We start from the raw sequence: 19,699 nt of genomic DNA, 5'->3' as shown, positions 1-19,699 counted from the left end.
TTTCCAAGACTGTCCAAATCACTGACTGATAGCTCTAACATTAACACTACTTTTTCTTATAATGTCGACAGGCTTAGCTGTCAACTAAACAAAACTTTAGTGGGATAGGAGCTGTTATTGTGACTTGAAAGATCTGCTTTTTCTTCCAGGCATGGTGTTTGACAAAATGTGTGTGCAGTGGTGCTCATGCAAAGGTGACCTTTCCACAGTGTGAATTTTACCACAAATCTTTAAATGTAGTGTCAGCAAACTATAGACACTGGGATAAGTCCACTTCTAATATTTGTGGGGCCTGGGGAAAAAGAGCAAATGGAGGCCTATTTATATATCAAATATTTATAATATTTATATCACATATCTAATATTTATAATTGATAAATAAATCCAGCAAACATTAAAATAAAACATGTTTGTCTTCCTTCCTCAACAAGTACAACTTCATAATGGCCTGGAAGGATCAGAATTTAGACTTCCTGGAATTTTTAGAGTTCTACCCAGAATAAGGCAACATGGGGATTGCCATGTCTTGGTCCCTCCAGTCTTCCCTAATTCTCCTTCTAACCTTCTCTGTCCTGCACTACCCAGGATTCTTGTGCAGGCTCATGGATTGCCTAGCCCATGTGCCATGCTTCATTTCTTCACTCATGCCCCCACCAATAGTTCTCCCTTGGCAATAACTTGGGAGGATGGATGGGGAACTGGCATATACAGGGCATGAATTGGGCCAGGGTTCCTTTGGGCAGGGAATTCTAGGGTTCTGTGTATCCAGTGTATGGTCTAAGGGTACAGTTTGCAAGGTCGTGGTGCAGGGCCCTCCTTTGCTATCAGAAGGGGTACAGCTAGTAAGGGCTGGAGTCAGATTTAGGGCAAGGTTCCCTCTAGTTGGGTTTAAAAGAAGTACTAGATGGGCCTGAGACCTCAGAAGGGTAACTAATGAGAACAATCACTGGTACACTGGAAAACATGTGGCTTGGGCAAAATTGGAGCTGTACAACTCACTCACCACATGTTCTAAGCCAAGGTACTTAACCCTTCTAGGTCATGGTTTTCACATTTGTCAAGGGTGATAACACCTACAGCCAAGGCTGTAGGGATAAATTCACCTGATCCTCTATGCAACAAGACAGTAGAGTGTAGTAGACTCAGGGCAACCACAGAGATGCAATCTCAGCGCTACCACTCACTGTGCAACCTTGGGTAACTTACTCAACCTCCATGTGTTTCAGTTTCCACATTTGGGAAGTTGGTTTGATACTAGTAACTAACTCATAGGTTGCTGTAAAGATTAACCAAGATAAGATGTATAAAGTATTCAGAAAAGTTCCTGCACATAGTAAGCTCCAAAGTACATAACCCAGGGCCTAAAACAGAATCAACAACAAAGAACTACTGACTGTTTTCTCTGTGCCTGTGGGTATCATGTGGTTGGGATCCACAAATAAAACATAATCTTGCCCTCATGGAGGTTATAAAGCAGAAATGTGATTCACTTCACCTTGATCTGTTCTACCAGTGCAATGAGTGACGGGTGTTGATAATAATAATAAACAGACGCCGTTGGTATATAAGGCCTGCATATATCTTCACATCCCTCCTCCTATTTGACCCTAATGTCAACCCTGAGAGTAGGTAGGGTGGGGATCAGTCCCTACATATTCCAGATGGAGAAGTCCTTGTTCAAAGACACATTAAATCTCTAAGGGGCACCGGTGACTTAGAGCTTGAACTTAAAGATTCTGGGGATTCAGTTTAGACCCTCCTTGTCCTTCATGATTTGGATCCAGCTAACCTTGACCCATTTCTCCTCTGGTTTTCTGCCCATGTCACAGAAACAGGCAACTTCCTGCGATTCTCTAGCCTCGTCTACACTTCACGCCTCTGAGCCTTTGCACAGGCTGTTCTCTCTGCTTAGGATGGCTTCTTGCTCTTCTCTGCCTGGCTGCCTCCAAGATCTTCATTCACGTCCCCTATCAAGTTTTCCTTGAAAGTGTCCCCGCCCCGCCCCCCCCACCCCAGAGAACCCCAGTGTTCCTCCTTGGGGTTCTCACAGCACCCTATACTAACAACTATTAAAACACATATCACTCCCTGTTGTAACCACACAGCATTTGTCTCTACCTTGAACCCATACACCTAGTCTGAGAGCTCCTGGAAACCTGAAACTGTGTCTCAGTGCTCAATGAATCCAGTATCTGGCACCAAGTGCCAGGGCACAAGGCAAGTTTAACAAGTGTTTGGTCACTGGGTAAATGAGTAACTTTTTCTAGGGATAAGCCCTTGCGTATCCTGTCCTTAAGACACTTTACTGTCATCTACTGGTACACCGTTGTAATACACTTACAAATCTCCACTGATTACAATGTGGGGTCCTTGTACAGTGTCCAACCTGAATGACGGGTAGCCCTCAATTCGATTCTAACCAGAACGCAGAACACTTTACACTACATCGATACCACCCAAGCAGCTCTGGCCTTCACAAGGCCTCACCTTCCCAGAAGAAACACTTGTTTTGCCCATCTCTGGAATGTTTACTGCAAAGCCTGGCAGACGGACTCCGGCTGAAGCTGAGGGTCAGGCAGTCCATCCCCCTGCCTGGCTGGGAGTCAGAAGTCTGTCTCCTGACAGGCCACACAGACTGCTGCCTCCTTGCCGGGGGCTCATTCAGGCTTGAGCTGCCTCTGAACAGTCCTGTCTGGCAGAGGGAAGGGTAGGGATGGTCTGGAATTTTAGATGCCTTGGGGGCTGGGGTTGCCGCCTTTGTAATTGCCTGGCTGTTTGACCTCAGGCAAAACGGAGGGCCTCACTGTGCCTGAAGGCTGTCTCCCTAATGCAGACCTCTTCCCAATGCCCTAATATGTTTATTCCTATAATGAGCTCCCTGAATATCCCAGCCAATCACTCAAGGCCTTGGCCTTGGGAAGGGGGTGGGGGAAACTCTTGATTCCAGGAAGCTTCCTTCTCTGTGGGTGGTCTCATATTTTACTGCCACATCAGAGGCACCAGGAAGGAGAATATTATAAAACCAGCGCTGCCTGGGGTGGGAAATCCCAAGTTTGGGGAGGCGGGATGTGGTGTGTGAGAGAGATTTATGAGGAGCGGGTACTGAGTTCTTTCATGGCGACAGCAGGGGCAGAAGGAAGAGGAGAATTAGCGCAAACAGGATCCACCTGTGTCCAAGCGGCACCCTCCTAATAAATGTGTCTGGGATGTAGAGTCAATGTGGCTGGGCTTTGGCTATGCCCTTCCCAGGCAGGAGGGGTCATGAAGGTTCTGTCTCAGGCACAGCCCTCTTCCCACAGGTGGCGCCTGTAGGGGGAAGGAGGGCGGGGATGCAGGAATCTGGCCCCAGGAAGGGAGTCTCGTGTTTCTGATGTAACATATCCGTTGCTTATTTGTGGCCTGGACTTAAGCAGGGTGAGATGGAGTATAGATCATGCAGGAAACCATTGAAGGTAGACATGCTCAAGGCTTCCCCAGTCAGTAAGATGAGGAGAGTCACATGGCACCTTGGCTAGAGGGAGGTGTTGCAAAAGCGGGACTTTTGAACACAAAGGTCCAATTCGGAGATCCATTCTAGCTCCATTATTTACTCAAAAATACAGCTAACCTGCCTGGCCCCTTCCCATGCCAGAGAGGATCCTCCAAGGAAGGGGCAGCTTCTCCATCCCACCTTGCAATTAGGGAACTCCAGTGAGTCAGGCAGGGGAGGGACCCTCTGAGGGTGGCCAGGCCCCTTGTACCCATATGGGGATCTGTGGAGGTAAGGAACTAGAGCCCTAAGCCACAGGATGTGACAAATGTCCCTTCCTTGGCTTCTGACGGCAACAGGAAAGGAGATTTTCATGGGTAGGTCTGGTCACCATTCACAACTATCTACTGAGCCTCCCAGGGACCAGGTACCCTACCATATATAAGGAGAAAAGGCTGACATGCTGCCTGATCTTGAGAAGCTCATACTCCCAGAAAAGTCAGAAAACTAACCAGGTGAAAAAGAACTGGTGAGTACCGAGAATAAAATGCACAAAAGGATAGGGGATAAGATGTGGGGAGCAGGGGAGATCTCACTCAGGTTGTCACGGAAGGCTTCTTCAGAAGAAGCCAAATACATATTTATTGATCATCCACTTTGTGCCAGGGCCTGCAGCCTCTAAGTAGTTCTTGGCTTCTGGGGGGCTTACCACCTAACAGAAAGGAGAGACTCATAAATAGACCATGACCACACAGGGCATTAGCCCAGAGATCCAGCTCAGCCCATCTCTGGGGCAGGGGTCACTCCCTGGGGAGTGCTCCAGTCCATCCATCCATGTATCCAATATCTGGGGCCTCTTCTTTGCCAGGGCCAAGGACTACCAAGATGAATGTGAGGGGGTCTGGATGTGTATGTGTGAAAGGCACAGACAAGGGCAAATGAGTTGGGCAGGTGCTGGGGTGCTCAGGGAGGTGATGATTTCTCCTGGGGCATATTCTGATTGTACGGGAAAAATGAGCAATAGGCATAGAGCAGAAGACCCAGATTTGAGCTGGCAGCTGGGGCACCTGCTACATGATTCTTGACAAACCCTTACCTCATCATCTGTAGAACAGGGACAGGAAGACTAACCACAGGGTTAGTATAAGGCTTAAGTGAGGATGCAGATTTGGAGGACTCTGGGAACCTGCCAAAAATGTGCTAGTAAGTGTGCTGCTCACTGGTGGGCTGCAAAGGTGGAACTTCTCCTCTCCAGGTAAAGAGGTCGATGGGCATTGCCAGTATCAGAGACAGACTCAGGTCCTATCCAGCTCTGCTATTTATTTCCTAGTGCTGCTTCAGACAGACATCAACCTTCCCAAGCCCATTTCATCTGTAAGTGCTCAGGAACGCTATCTCTGACACATTCTGACATATGGCAGGTGTTTAACGCTCATCTCTTTCCCTCCTGACCTTCACCAGGATGGGAAGAGGGCTGAGGTCTGTTGGGTGAGCCCCGGGGGAAGTGACCTGTCATTTCCTCTCTCCAAGAGGAGGAAGGGGCAATATCTTCCTTGCTCTAAATGGAACTCCTGCTTCATGAAGTCTAGCATAATGGAAACCTACCTGGACAACTCTCTGGGATCTCCTCTTCCTCCCCAATACAGGCCTTTAGGGCAAACAAAGTCATCAGCCACCCACTCACCATTAACAGTAGAAATCAGGTTAGAATGTCATCTCAGTCCTTATCCCTCTCATTGCCAAAGACACTACACTGTGTCACCCTCATTCCTAAGGATATCTGAAAGTCCACAATCTTTATTATACAAAGAGAATTTGTTAACATTTAGAAGGCTAAGCCATCCACTCACCAAACATACATTTACTGAGCATCCTCTAAGAGCCCATCTGGGGAAATGCCAATGGGAAAGGTAATACACTGAAAAGGTAATTCATACCAAGGTGCAAATGACTAATATCTGATCATTCCAGAAAAGGGATTTAAATGGTATAAGGAGGATAAGAAGGGCACATAAGACTATTAAGTGTTTGATTTAGAAAGGAGGTATGGGGCCTCTCAAGGTATAAAGAACAGGGCACAGAAGGAAAAGGCTGAGAAAAGTTATTTTCTATCCATCCTTCCCTCCTTCTCTTCCTCCCTCCATCCATCCACCCATCCACCCATTTACCCCCCCCAACCATCCAACCATCCACCTACCTATCCAAGGTTCACTATGTGCCCAGGACTGTGCTAGACCCTAGGTATTGCACTAAACAAAACAACCCTCCTGCCATCATGCTGCATACAATCTAGCTGGAAGACAGACCCAGAAGAATATTTATCTTGCATATTTATCCTGACTCATGTCTTCTTTAAATCAGAAGTTACTGACTGGTAAACTTCACGAAGTCCACAGTCTTATTTTGGACTTAAATTGTATGCTAACAATTTTAAAATAGAAAATTCATATAAAAATTCAGATTTCTGACTGCCCTTGAAAAATCAATGACTTGGCAACACCAGTCCCTTATTCTTGCATGGTAACAACTGGGTGAGTGAACAGCAGCAGCTGCCTTCAGAGGGGATGCCAGTTCTCATGCCCAACACAGTCCCCAATTTTCTGTCGTCTTGCTGAAGCTGAAACCAAGTGGCAGATAACCATTTGCCATAAAGCATGTGTTGCTGTTTTCCTTGCAGCAGGGAAATATTTCTCTATGGTTGTGCCTTTTCCTACCACCTGCCCCTTCACTCACCGACCATCTTGTCTCCTATAAGCAGCTGCACATGCAACCCCTAATTTAACTAAGTCCATTCTGAAGATGGCAATTAGCTCAAGGCAAATCTTCAGGAAACCTGCACTTTTACCCTTCCTGCAGATCAAGGGTGGGAGGTCAGGAAAATGGACACAAAGCACCATCCTCTCTCTTGCCATCACAGACAGCCTCGCTCCTGCCAAGGGAACACATCCTAGGCAGGCTTCCACAGGCCCCAGGAGAGGAGACGTTCTGTAATGAGGCTGGCATCTGCCCAGTGACCTGCCTCCCCCAGGGCAAGGCTGTAACCAGGCTGGATGAAGTCTGTAGACTCCAGAACTGAAACAGCTATTGCTAAGAAAGCCATGGCATCTGAGGGACTCCACTGAAAAGGTCATTCAGAGGACCAGGGCAAGAAAACCATGCTTTGGAGGAAGAGGGGAGACTCACAAGGTGAACAGTTGAGATCTTTGGAGAAAAGCAAGACAAGGTCAGAGAAGTGACTAAGACATAAAGTCATAGAGGAAAGAACACAAAGCTTTAGGCTCAAGACTCCTATAAGGGCTTATAGGCCAACCCCTTTATAGTCAGGCCTCTTCTGTAACATTCTTCCCAAATGGCCAGCCCAGCCATGCCTGAACGCCTGCAAATGATGGGGAGCTCACTCTGTCACTAAGCAGCCCACCTGATCTCTGGATGGATCTTTGCCATTCCATGTATTGAGCTGAAATAGATCTCTAGTGTAGGTGGCCCTACTGTTCCCAGCTCTACCAGTTGGAAGCCACATGAAAGAAGTCCTCTAACTCAATGGTTTCTAAACTTGGCTCATCATCATTTAAAAAAAAATACAGTTCCCCAACTCCATTGATTTAGTAGTTCTAAGGGCACATTGCAATGTGGCCTGTCTTGCACCCATCTGAACATCCAGCAACAGCAAATGCAACAGCAAATGCATCTGCATTTGTACTGAAGGAACCAAGTAGCTCTGTGATACACAGTCTTGGTGGGAATGTCCCAGAAAACACTGTGGAACCAGCCAGGTTTGTTCTTCCCCAGGAATTTGATTTGAGAGCGGAGAGGTACATGGCTGGGGGAAACAGGAGCTGACTTCTCTAGAGAAGGCTGACCACAAGTCCCAGCCTCCTAGAGCCCAGAAGAGCCCTGGGTCTTGGTCTTTCTAAGACTTGGGTTTTCATATCTCCTTTTGATTCTGTGAGCCTCCCACATTCAATACACCCCCATTTTGACTAAGTCAGCCAAAGTCTATTTCTTTTTCTTTCAAACAAAGAACTCTAACTATTACCGAAGGTGTGGAGTGGTGCCTGGGAATCTGAATGTCATTCTGATAGAAACCGTATTTTGGGGAATGTGATCTTAGTCCATCATTGTGTGACTTAAGGGGAAACTGAGGCCCAGAGAGAACAGTGGCTCCACTATGATCACATAGCATCAGTAGAGAAGGGAGTAATCTGGAAGAAACAGCATCTATCAGATTTCTCCCCACATTCCCTTCTGCTCAAAGACATTTCCCCCAGATTTTCTAGCCAGTTTCAGAGGGTGAAGACTCTACCAGGCAAGAGACAGCTCTTCACTGTTTTCCCCCTCCCTCTCTCTCTCCCTGAAAGAGCTGGGTAGGAAACAGCAGGAGCACCAGGCCTCAGGATTGGACAGCAGGAAGACCTCACGGAGAGAGGTCAGCACTTGAAAAATTCCTCAAGTCAAAGGGCTTGGGGCTTGGGTGCCACACAAGGCCCTCACTGTGTGCGCACATTGTCTCCCTGATAAAAGGGGCCGGGCCTGGGAAAGCGGAGCCTGTCTCCAGGCGACTAGGCAGGCTGCTGGGGAATGCCCAAGGCCCTTCCCCCTCCCCCAGGGCCAGGGCCAGGGCGGCAAGGGGGAGGGGCAGGATTGCAGGGCAGGTGCCCAGAGTGGGAGGGATGAGTCCAGAAGTCCAGAGCCACTCTAGGGGATGCTGGATGGCCTGTGTGAACTGGTGAATAAAGTGAGGAGGAAGGTGACATTAGGCCTTTCCTTTCTCCCTCTCCCTTCCATCCCTGCATATCCCCACTGGCAATAGCCAAGGCCTGCCTTGTTCAAGGAGAGGTTTAGTGATAGAGGAAGTGGTGGGGGGAGATGTAAGGACTCTGTTTCCCAGAGCCACCTGTCTTCAACATAGAGGTATGTGTCTCTGCTGTGAGCCCCACAAGCAAGTCTGGGAGGAGGGGACCAACCCAGGTCTCCATCTTCTCATCCTCACAGTAGAGTGCCTGCCAGCTTACCAGCATCCAGACACCCCTCCTCCAGGGCTCCTGGAAGACAGCCCTTGAGCCTATCCAGCTGAACTGAGAAGTATGCCAAGTGGCTTCCTTCCCCCTGGCTTCCAGCACCATTATATTCATCAGCAATTAGTAATTGCAATTAATTGTTAATACAGTTACCATTTCAGTGCCTGTTACGACAAGCTAAGCTCTGTATCAGCCCCACCTGTGTCATCATCTCTAATCTTTGCAATGACCTTTCACAAAAGATATACTATTGCCCTGCCTCATAGCTGAAGAATGTGAAGTTCGGAGGTCAGACTTCCCAAGGTCATGTAAGTGAGAGGGAGAAGAGATCCAGGCAGTCTGCCTTGGGACTGTCTACTAGTTTTGCTCCCTCCCTGCTGGTGACTGACAATCCTTAGTCATTGTTACAGGTGGGGAAAGCTGCTCTCTGAGAATGGGGTTAGTTGAGGGGCCTGCTTTGGTTCTCCAACCAGAAAGCAAGGAAGTGCAAAGGGCAGCCTCTCACTGGGCCCATGTTAGCAGGACTGAGATGGTGGCAACTGTCTCTCATTGTCATCCCCCATAAACAGGTTATCTAGATAAAATACAGGTTATCCAGTTAAATTTGAATTTTGGGTAAATAACCAACAATTCTATACATATAAATGCCTATTTATGGTATAAGTCTATGCCAAATATTGCAAGAGATAAACAGATTCATTATTTATCTAAGTATTAACTGAAGGTCCTGTATTTTTATTTGCTGAATATAGCAACCCTACCCCAAAGGCACTGCTGGTGATGCCAGCTCTGAGTTCAAATACACCCCTGTAGGTGGCACAGTGGGAAGCAGAATGTCCTGGTCCTCATGGGGCCAATTAGGCCCACTGCAAGGCTTCGAGGAGCCTGCCAAGATGCCCTGCAGTCCTCATGTCTTCAGTCAAAGCAGCCTGAAGCAGTTCAGCCCAAGTGGAGCCTGGATCCTTTGAGCTACCAGCTGAACAACGAGGGGGAGCCTTGGGCAAAGCCTGGACATCAGGTACTCTTAAATTCCAGGGAAGCTGAGTGTTTTCTGAGAAAGACTCTCCCTAGGGCGTCCTTGATCCTGAACTCTCCCATAATAGTATCGGCCTCTGGCAAGAGCATCTGTTTGTTGATTAAAGCATCTGTGTAGCTGGGGCGCCTGGGTGGCTCAGTGGGTTGAAGCCTCTGCCTTCGGCTCAGGTCATGATCCCAGGGTCCTGGGATAGAGCCCCGCATCGGGTTCTCTGCTCGGCAGGGAGCCTGCTTCCCTTCCCCTCTCTCTGCCTGCCTCTCTGCCTACTTGTGATCTCTCTGTCAAATGAATAAATAAAAATCTTAAAAAAAAAAATAAATAAAGCACCTGTGTAGCCTATCCTACTTTGTGCCAGGTACTGTGCTAGCCTCAGACAATATGGTATTCAAACAAGGGAGGCTTGTTTAAGCCTTACCCTCCTGGAGCTTATGCTCTGGCATAGGACCATAGCACAGGCAAACAAACCGGACACATAGGACAACAGTTGGGAGGGAGAGGAACAACGGGCTTTTACTGGAGCCTTTAACATTCCTGCGAGCTCAGTGGTATGGTGACAGTGGTGGCATTATGGTCCCCACTTTACAGATAAGGAAACTGAGGCTCAGAAATGTAAAGAGGCTTGGCTAAGACCACAGAGCTGGTGACTGGCAGAGTTGGGACTTCAGTTCCGACCTGCCACCTGCCAGCCCTGAGTTCTCTGTATTTTATCTCCCTCCCCATTTTAACACTCTTGGGAACCATGTCTGACATGTGTTAGGAAATCACATATTTAATATCAAAACACCAGGAGAAAGAGCAGAAAGGATCCTGCTGGAGCCTTAAAAAGAGGAAAATAGCCCAAAGGCAATTTCTACGAAGGATCCAATTCCCAAACCTGAGATCACAAGTGTCTGGATGGCTACAGGAACCTCTTTTCCTCCTGGCACCTTATCGTTCCAGCTGCCCACAGGACTCCAGCAGGGTGGAGCTGCCTGGCTTGAGGTGGGGCACTTTCCTCCGAGGGTGAGGTCACCGGGATCCTGTGCTTGGCTGCAGGGCTGTTACATGGAGTCCTGCCACTCTGTCTCCTCCCACTGCTCTCAGACACTGGGTGTGTGTGGGTGTGTGTACATGTGTGAGCCTCCCAAGCAGGCTCTGCAGGCCAGTGCCCTCACACACAGCACAGGAGGGCTTGTGCTCCGGTAGGAGTAGGAAAAAAGACAGGAACAGAGGTGTCCAGAATGGTCCGAGATGAATCCCAGATGCCACTGACATCCATTTTGATTTTGGGCTCAGAGCCTCAGTTTTCCTTATTTTTAAAATGAAAATAGTAAAAGTATTCCATACAGTTGTTGGGAGGATAGACTTAGAAAACTATGAAAACTATTTAGCACAATGTCTGGAGGTGGGAAGTACACAAATGTTTGCCACATGACAATGATGAAGACATGACCCCATCCCCAAAGAGCTCATAGATTGTTCATTTGTGCGTTTGTTCATTTTTTGACCAAGAATTTTTAGCATCTACCTCGTGCCAAACACTGAAGTCCTGTGCAGGGGTCAGCAGGAACTGTAGCGCCATTAGAAATGCCTTTTAAGAAGTTAGACCTATTCAAGTCCCAGCCTAGCCACCCCCACCTGTTCTTTCTTGAGCAGGTGCATGGTCTCTGTGTTCTGCTTCCTCACCTGTATAATATCCACTGGGCAACTCAGGAAGTGACTATGACAAGAGCTCTCTTGGCAAATGATTAATAACCAGCTCTGTGAAGAGAACTGAAAGCTCTGTTTTGTATCATTTGCCAGTTTCTGTGGCGTAAATGCTCTCATGTGACTACTGTGACTTTCTGTTGGATTGAGTATGAGATGAGAGGGGAAAAAGGAGATTTCTGAATGTCACTAAAGTCACTCTTTAGTTTCACTGTCACCATCTCCACCTGTCATTACCAAATAACTTATCACCTCCAAAGTCACTCATTCAGTCATCAGACATTTCCTAATTAACTGCCTGCCCTGTTGTAGGCACTGAGATGCAAATATACCATCTGGGAGTGGGTGGGGTAGGGTGGTGGTGGGGACACAAATTATCATACAGCATCTCTTGGTGAATCTAAAAATGCACAAGGTATCTTAGTGGGTATCACCAATCATTATTTAGGAGGACAGTGTAGCCTGATATACTCTAGGCTGGAAGGACAGTAGCAGAGGGGTGTTTCAAACCAAGAATACTTTCTTCATTTCCTCCCCAACAAATAAAAGAAAAAAGAAACATAGGGAAGGGTGGAGAATTGAAGGGAAGGTAACAATAGATCATTGTTGAAATGGAATAGCAGACATTCTGGGAACAAGGCCATGGGTGAGGTAAGAAGAAAGGAGAGCCAGAGTTCCACAAGCTACTGGAGGGAGGGGTTGGGGGCAAAGGCTTAGCTGCCTCTATCCCCTCACCTCAACACCCTGTTACTCAACTTCCTCCAGGCTCTGGAGAGCTTATAGGCAAAACCATGAGCAGGGAGGTACATCCAACCCAAGCCTGAATATGAGCAATCTTTTTTTTTGTTGCGTTCAATGTTTTGATTTCAAAATCAAACCTGCGGTTCTGGTATATTCAGTGGGCAATAAAAAAGCTTTGTGCCAACTTTCTTTTAACAATCTCAAATAGCAGTCTTACAGTTACTCCCACACTGGAAAATAAAGAGCCAAGATTTTATACATAGGTGAGTAAAAACTGAAACCCCTCAACTCTATGTATTATATTGCTGACTTTCAAGGTAAGGTGAGTTTTAGGCCTCATTATGCCCATTAAAAGTTATCCTCATTGGACTGGAGAGGGGCAATGACAATGCTAATTGAACACCGACTGTGTGTTGAGCACCAGGAATATAAGGAAGAACAAGACACAGGCCTTGTTTTGGCAGAAAAGACAGCCACCTAACAGCCAGTGATAACACAGTGTGAAATTACTGTAGCACAATGCAAAATGCTCTAAGTTAAATAAAGGAGGTGGCTGTCAGCACTGTTGGCAGGGTGCAGGGTGTCAGGGAAGACTTCACAAAAGAGGTGACACCTGAGCAGGCTTTTAAGGATGAATGGAAATTGGACAAGTGAACAAGATAGGGAAGGGTATTCCAGGTAGCAGGGAACAGAAGGTGCTAAGGCAAATGTGTTTGAGAACTATAGGCTGTTTGTTATTTCTGTAGAATAACGAGTACAGCAGGAAGTGGAGCTAGAGACAGAATTAGAGGGAGGCAAGCAAGCTGATGACTTGATTTAAATTTGAGGGCAATGATGCAGCAACACAGGATTATAATAGGGGATGTGTGGTGGGAGCAAACTGATCAAGTCTGTGTTTCAAAAAAAAAATTACCCTTTGGTTACCACCAAAGGTAATATGGAAGTTAACCAGGAAGTCAAGACTGGAGGCCCCAGGACCATAGAGACTGCTGAAAATTCTAGGCAATAGAATGAGTGGACAGGCAGTAGGGCTGAAGAATACTGAGTTTAACATCCATTTATTTTATTTCTCCTTTCCCTTGTGGTTCTCAAGATTGACTGATCTCCCCTCATCCCAGAGGACAGCACCAACTTGACTTCAGACCTACTACTGAGCTGGCCCAAAGTTCCCCAAACACCACTGTCCTAGCTGGGCTCTTCCAGGGCCAACTCCAAAAGGTGGTGGGATCTTACAAAGCTCAGCCATGAGTTGTGTTTCTCAGCAAAGTATCCCTCTGTTTCTCCTCCAAGGATGAAAGGTCCCCCCACCCCCTTCACTGGGCAGGTACCAGATAGTCCTTGGGGGGCCCAGGCTGGTCCAGAGTATCAAGCTGGCCTCCACCAGGAGGGGGAGAGAGGGAGTTTCTTGCAAACTCTCTAGCTACAAGGAAACCTGATTCTGCAGGAAAGCCCAGGACCCAGACTGGGAAGACAGAGGATCTGGGGCTGAGAAGGGAGAAAAGGGAGCAGCATTGTTCCTGGTGGGTTCACTCTCAGTCTAGACAGTGGCTATCTCCCCCTTCATTATCATCTCAAAGGGGGAGGGGAAAGGGGCCTGTGAACTGGCTTCTCCCCTTTAACAACTTCTTCCTCTCAGGAGACAGTTTGCACAATGGAGGAGGGCTTGGGCGGGGGCTGACTCAGGCAGCCCAGGCTCTGCCAAAGCCACCCCAGGACAGTAGGGCTGGCTCGCCACCTGCTGGCCACTCCTGGTGGCTGGGGACAGGCAATCCTTAGGAACTCTGCAGAAGAGGACTGGGATTCCTAGGCAGCCTGCATGGATCTGGAGAAAGCTGGAAATGTATTAAGATTCAGAGAGGATAGGAAGTTGGAGAAGAATCTAAGGTGGAGTTCTGCAGGAAAAGCTGGTGTGTCTGCAGGCAGGAAGTCTCTATCACAAATGTCCAATGGATGCAGAACCAGGTTCCAGGTAAGTTAATGAGTGTCAGTTTGCCCCTTCTCCCCTTTATTACCTACTGAGGCCTAATTAAAGTGTGAGTATAACAGGCATGATTGAAAGAGACTGGGAAACATTCCTCTGAGCCAAAATTGTGTTCCCCTTCAGTATGCACAGTTTAAAATTCACCCATTAGTCATACCTGTGGATTAGAGAGACAGAAGACTAAAGTCAAAATGTAAATGTTACTTGGATAGGAGAAATAGGTGATGGGGATTAAGGAGTGTACTTGTCATGATGAGCACAGAATGATGTATGGAAGTGTTGAATCACTATATTGTACACCTGAAACTAATATAACACTGTATGTTTACTAACTGGAATTTAAGTAAAGACTTAAAATAATAATAAATAAATGTTACTTGGGTGAGGTCATTCATTGCATTTCAACTTCATTCACTGTGCCCCTACACTATACTACTTACCCCATGGACACCAGAAGAACAGAGATTCATAAGACGCAACTTTATCACTCAGGAGCTAACAGGCATGAGTGATTAATAGAAAACTCTGCACACTGAGATCAGTCCTAATCCACTCTGCCCATTATTGGGGATGAAGAGATTAAATAAACATGCCTATAAGGGGCTGCCATCAGGATGACTAATGTTGCATAGAAGGTTACAAATAGTCTCCGACAGTGACATACACCTAAGTAGCAACTACTATCTATAAGACACATCATAAGCACTTTTACAGTAACTCAGATTTTAACCCAATTACATACATTAACTCTACAAGGTAGATACTGTCTTATTGACATTTAGGTGCAGTAACTTGCAAAGGTCATTCAGCTACTATGGGGTGGAGATGGGATCTGAATCCAGATGGCTTAACTCTGAAGTCTGTGTTCCTCACCATTGTACTGTGCTGTCATTTATCAGCTCAACCTCCATACAGAGAGTAAGTTCCCTGACAAACAGGTTTTTAAAATAACCCCTGACCACTGCCATATCATGGCAAACCCTGACTGAGCTAGAGATAACACGGCAGAGAATGCTCCAAATCAAGGTCAAGCACTGGGTTAAAAAGAAACAAGAGGACTGCAAAGGCCATGCAGGCATTTTGATTACTGGGTGGACAGGCAGCAGGATTGTACAGGCAAGAGTGCCTGGAAGCAATATCTCTGCAGAAATCAACCGCTATGCTCAAAACATAAAGATGGTGCTTTTACATAAGCGCACAAACAGATGAACAAGGCTTCATGATGACAAGCTTCAAGCAAGCAGCAACACCGAAGATAATGCACACTGGATCAGAACAAAGGCCGTGCACATAACCATCTTGGTTAAGATGAACTGATTTCTTAGCAAGAAAGTAAAGACTGGGGGCGCCTGGGTGGCTCAGTTGGTTAAGCGACTGCCTTCGGCTCAGGTCATGATCCCGGCGTCCTGGGATCGAGTCCCACATCGGGCTCCTTGCTCAGCGGGGAGCCTGCTTCTCCCTCTGCCTCTGCCTGCCACTCTGTCTGCCTGTGCTCACTCTATCGCTCCTCGCTCTCTCGCTCTCTCTGACAAATAAATAAATAAAATCTTTAAAAAAAAAAAAAAAAAAAAAAGAAAGTAAAGACTGCTATCTACACCTGCTGAACATGCTCCCATATTGACTGTACTGAATATGCATTACACGCTATAAATATCCCACTCCAAAGCACAGGCTCAATCGTTCCCAGCCTGAGTTAACTTCTGAAGGAATGAATGTGAGTACACACATGCATGTGAGAAGAGCAGAGCCTCCGGCATGCTCACTGAACAGAATACATTAATTTATTCACCTAAGACGTATTTACTGAGAGCCTACGATGTGGCAGCCTTTGGAGACACACGCATGCAACCTTGCTCTCCAGCCCCATGACTTTGTATGGGTCTGTCAGAAATGCCCTGGATGGAGTGCCTCCATGTCTCCACATTTGGACTTATTTCCTGGACTGTAAATTCTATGTCTCAAATTAGGACTGATAATATTTATCACTCCCCTCTACCAAAAATATGGTATAGAGCCCTATTCTCCAACTGTCCAGATCCATGTGAACAGGGTCTGTTCACCACTCACCTGAGCACCTAAGACTGTGACTTACACTTGACTGGTACTAGTAACTGCCTGTGGAACAACTGCTGCAATGACCTGGACACAGGACCTGTGCCTAGTCTCTGTCTCTGGAGAGCTTACCATCTGTTGGCATGCCCAACATCGTCTCTGCGCATGCTTGGTGTTAAGAGAAGAGGTTCTGGAGCCAGACTGCCAGTACATGGAAGACCTGGGATACAAACCCAGGGACTCTGGTCCCAAGGGTGTTAGATAAGGACCATGGGCCTGTGTTCATTTCTTTTACCCTCATAGCAACCTAACTGAATGGACAGAGGATGGCTGAGGCTGAAAGATAGTAAGCAACTTGCCAGAGTTATTCTAGATTTTTAAAGTTTTCCATTTTTAGGAAGGTAATATGGCACACATACCATATATTATGTAATACTCCCGATGAGCTCTAGACAGCACCCCCACAGAAAACGTATTAAGAAGTAAACTAAGTTTGCAGTAGATCATATGGTCAAGCACAGTGAGTGGTATAATGAAGACTATTACAATCTCACTTTCCCTCAGACCAAACTTTGTTGCCAAATGGATTATAAAATATTTTTCAGTTTTCGGAGCTTTTTGGTTTTAGATTTACAGGTAAGGGATTGGGACCTATGAATGTAAAGCACAAAGCAGATGCCATGGTGCCTGGCATGGAGCAACCACATGATAAACATAGTTTTTTTCCCTCGGGCTAGTCTCTGATACCACCAAGCCTCTCAGCTCCCCCCGCCCCCCACCACCCCAGGACTGAGAAAAGCCCCATTTCCTCTCTTGCCCATAGGTGGAAGCACCTACAGATTCTGGCTTACCAATCTGTGTGGGCATCGTCGATCACCAATAGGATCCTGGGCCTTTGAACAATGGGAGCAGAGGGACCTGGGGGCTCCATTAGCCCTGAGGGGGCTTGTGAGGTCTGCTTCATGGCACTGGAGAAGGAACTAAAGAGGCTGGATCCTGGAGAGGAGAAGGAGGCTGCCAGGGGCTGGGGGTGCCTCCTCTCCATGGCTGGGGAAGCAGGGGAGCTGGTGGAGCTGTCTGGGCGCTGCAGGTCTGTCATGTAGCCATTGGGCAGGTTGGCCACAAAACTGCTGTCGGAGAGGCGACGCCGGAGGAAATTCATGGCTATGGATGGAAGAGATGGCTTGTTCCTACTCAGACTTGTTTAGGTGAGGCCCAGAACATAGGCTACCAGGGAGAGGAGGTCACAGAAGAGCCAGGGGAATCCTGCACAAGTCGGCTTCAGCTGTCTTTGCTAACCTGTGGAAACAAGCCAACACACACATTAGTGGAAATGACCTCCACCCCTTAAGAGCAAATAGATATGGCACCTTCCTGCCCCACTGTTGGGGGCAATATAAAGTGGGACTTCCTTTTGGAAAGGGCTTTGGCAACATGTAATTAGAGCATAACCTTTTAACCTATAATTTTGATTTTCTGGAATTCTATCCCAAGAAATGAATCTCAGTTACTGGAAAAGCCTCCTGCACAGATATATTTTCCATGGATTATTTACACTAGCAAGATACTGGAAAGAATTCCAACCTTCAGTCACAAAATAATGAATAAATAAAGTACAGCACAGTCACTCAGTTGAAAACCTTTGTGGCTATTAAAAGAGGGTACATATAAAGAGATTTTAGTACCATAGAAAACAATTCATTTGTAATTAAGAAGGTCATGCTACAAGTTTATTGGGACAGAACGACTACAACCACATAAAGGACGAGATAATATAACTTTGGAAAGCAAATACACTGGAATGTTAACCATAATTATATTTGGGTAATGAAATTACGTGGTTTCTTTTTCTTTTTCTTTCCACTTACCTATATTTTCCAGATTTTCTATAATATATATTGCTGCGGACTGAACTGTGTCCTCCAAATCCATGTGTTGAAGCCCTAACCCTTACTGCATTGGTAACTGGAGATGGTGCCTTCGGGAAGTAATAGAAGTTACATGAGGTCATGAGGGTGAGGTCCTCAGGATGGGATTCATGGCTTTATAAAATGAGACACTAGCTTGCTCTCCCTCCACCCAGTGAGGACACAGGGAGAAAGAAGCTGTCTGCAGGCCAGGAAGAGGCCCTCACCAGAAACCAATCATGGTGGGACCCTGATCTCAGACATCCAGCCTCCAGAACTGTGAGAAAATAAATTTTTGTTGTTTAAGCCACACAGTCTGTGGCATTTTGTGATGGCAACCCAGACTGACTAATAAACATATGTATTGCTTTTCTGAACAGAAGAAAAAAAGTTAAAAAAAAAGCCAGATTATTCACTTGAGATCTAGATATCCCATTGAGAAAAATGATTATTTAAATGATGCGATTATCTAATTATACAATTATTTAAATGATGCAAAAAACTCATAGTTTTTGTGATTATATTTTTATTGAAGTAAAATTTACTTCCACTGAGATGCACAGTTCTCAAGTGTACAATTCTTTGAGTTTTGATATATGAATACACTGATGAAAGATTAATTACATTTATGCCGCCTCAGGAAGTTCTCTTGTGTCCCTTTCTGGTCAGCCTACACATCCTCATAGACAAAACTCTTCTGATGTCTGTCATGTATGTTAATTTTACCTCTTCTTAAACTTCATAGAAATGTAATCATATGTATTAATCTTTTTGAAGAGCTTCCTGCCCTCAACAGAGTGGTTTTGAGACTGATCTAGGCTACATGTATCAATAGTCATTCTGTTTTTCAGTCTCCGAGTAGCACTCCACCAGATGATTCAAACCACAGATGATTATATCCTCTCCTGTTGATGGGCATTTGAAATGCTTATAGTTGGAGGGTATTATGACTAGGATTGTTATAAGGATCTTTTATTTAAGCATTTTTGTGGCAAAAGAGAGAGTGGGAGAAAAAGAGTGTGAAGGGGAGACAGAGACTTTTCTTCAGGAAAATATCTAGAAGAAACTTTATTGGATCATAGGGTAGAAGTATGTTTACCTTTATAAGAAACCATCAGAAAGTTTCCCATAGTCGTTGTGCTAGTTTGCACATTTCTCCTAAGGGTTCTAGTTGCTTTACATCCTTCATAATATTTGGTTGTCAGTCTTTAATCTTAGCCATTCCAGTGGGTGTAAAATAGTGTCTAATTGTATTTTTAATGAATTTTCTCTGATATGTAAGGAGGCTGAGCAATTTCCATGGGTTTACTGGCCATTAATATATCTTCTTTGGTGAAGTATCTGTTCAAGACATTGACCCATTTTTTAAAATGTGGGTTGTTAATATTTTTATTATTGATTTGTATTATTTGACTAGGAGTTCTTTATATGTTCTGGATATAAGTCCTTTATCAGATATGCATATTGTGAACATTTTCTCTGTCTTTGGTTTGCCATTTCATGTCCTTTGTGAACAGAAGTTTGATAGAATATAATAACTCTTAACAAAAAGTTGTTTCCTTGAAATAAAAACATTCCAACAAGAAAAAAATTTATATTATCAGATTACATTTCTGTATTTTGGCTATTAGGAATATTTTATATGTACATACAAAATGTATATATACATACATAAGTATACATATTTATATGTACATATATGAAATCTGTTACATAAATCTGTAGATGTTTTGATAAACAAAAGTTTAAAATTTTATTAAGTTCAAGTTACCAGATTCTTCTTATTAGATCTTTCTGTATCCACTTTTA

General features: G+C 45.6%; 1 protein-coding gene across 1 annotated transcript in view; it reads right to left on the bottom strand.

Moving 5' to 3' along the window:
* Positions 1 to 17,145, bottom strand: part of SYN3 (synapsin III) — a gene marked incomplete at both ends in the record, with an annotated part of 414,093 nt that extends 396,948 nt beyond the window's left edge. The window contains one exon of the mRNA XM_080812195.1: positions 16,835 to 17,145. Within this exon, the coding sequence (XP_080668321.1) occupies positions 16,835 to 17,145 (311 nt within the window). The remainder of the gene's footprint in view (positions 1 to 16,834) is intronic.
* Positions 17,146 to 19,699: the final 2,554 nt, after the last annotated feature.

The sequence above is a fragment of the Martes martes genome (assembly GCF_963455335.1).
Source record: "Martes martes genome assembly, chromosome: 8".
NCBI lineage: Eukaryota > Metazoa > Chordata > Mammalia > Carnivora > Mustelidae > Martes > Martes martes.
The sequence above is the reverse complement of the archived record's forward strand: the minus strand, read 5'-3'. Positions and strand labels throughout refer to the sequence as shown.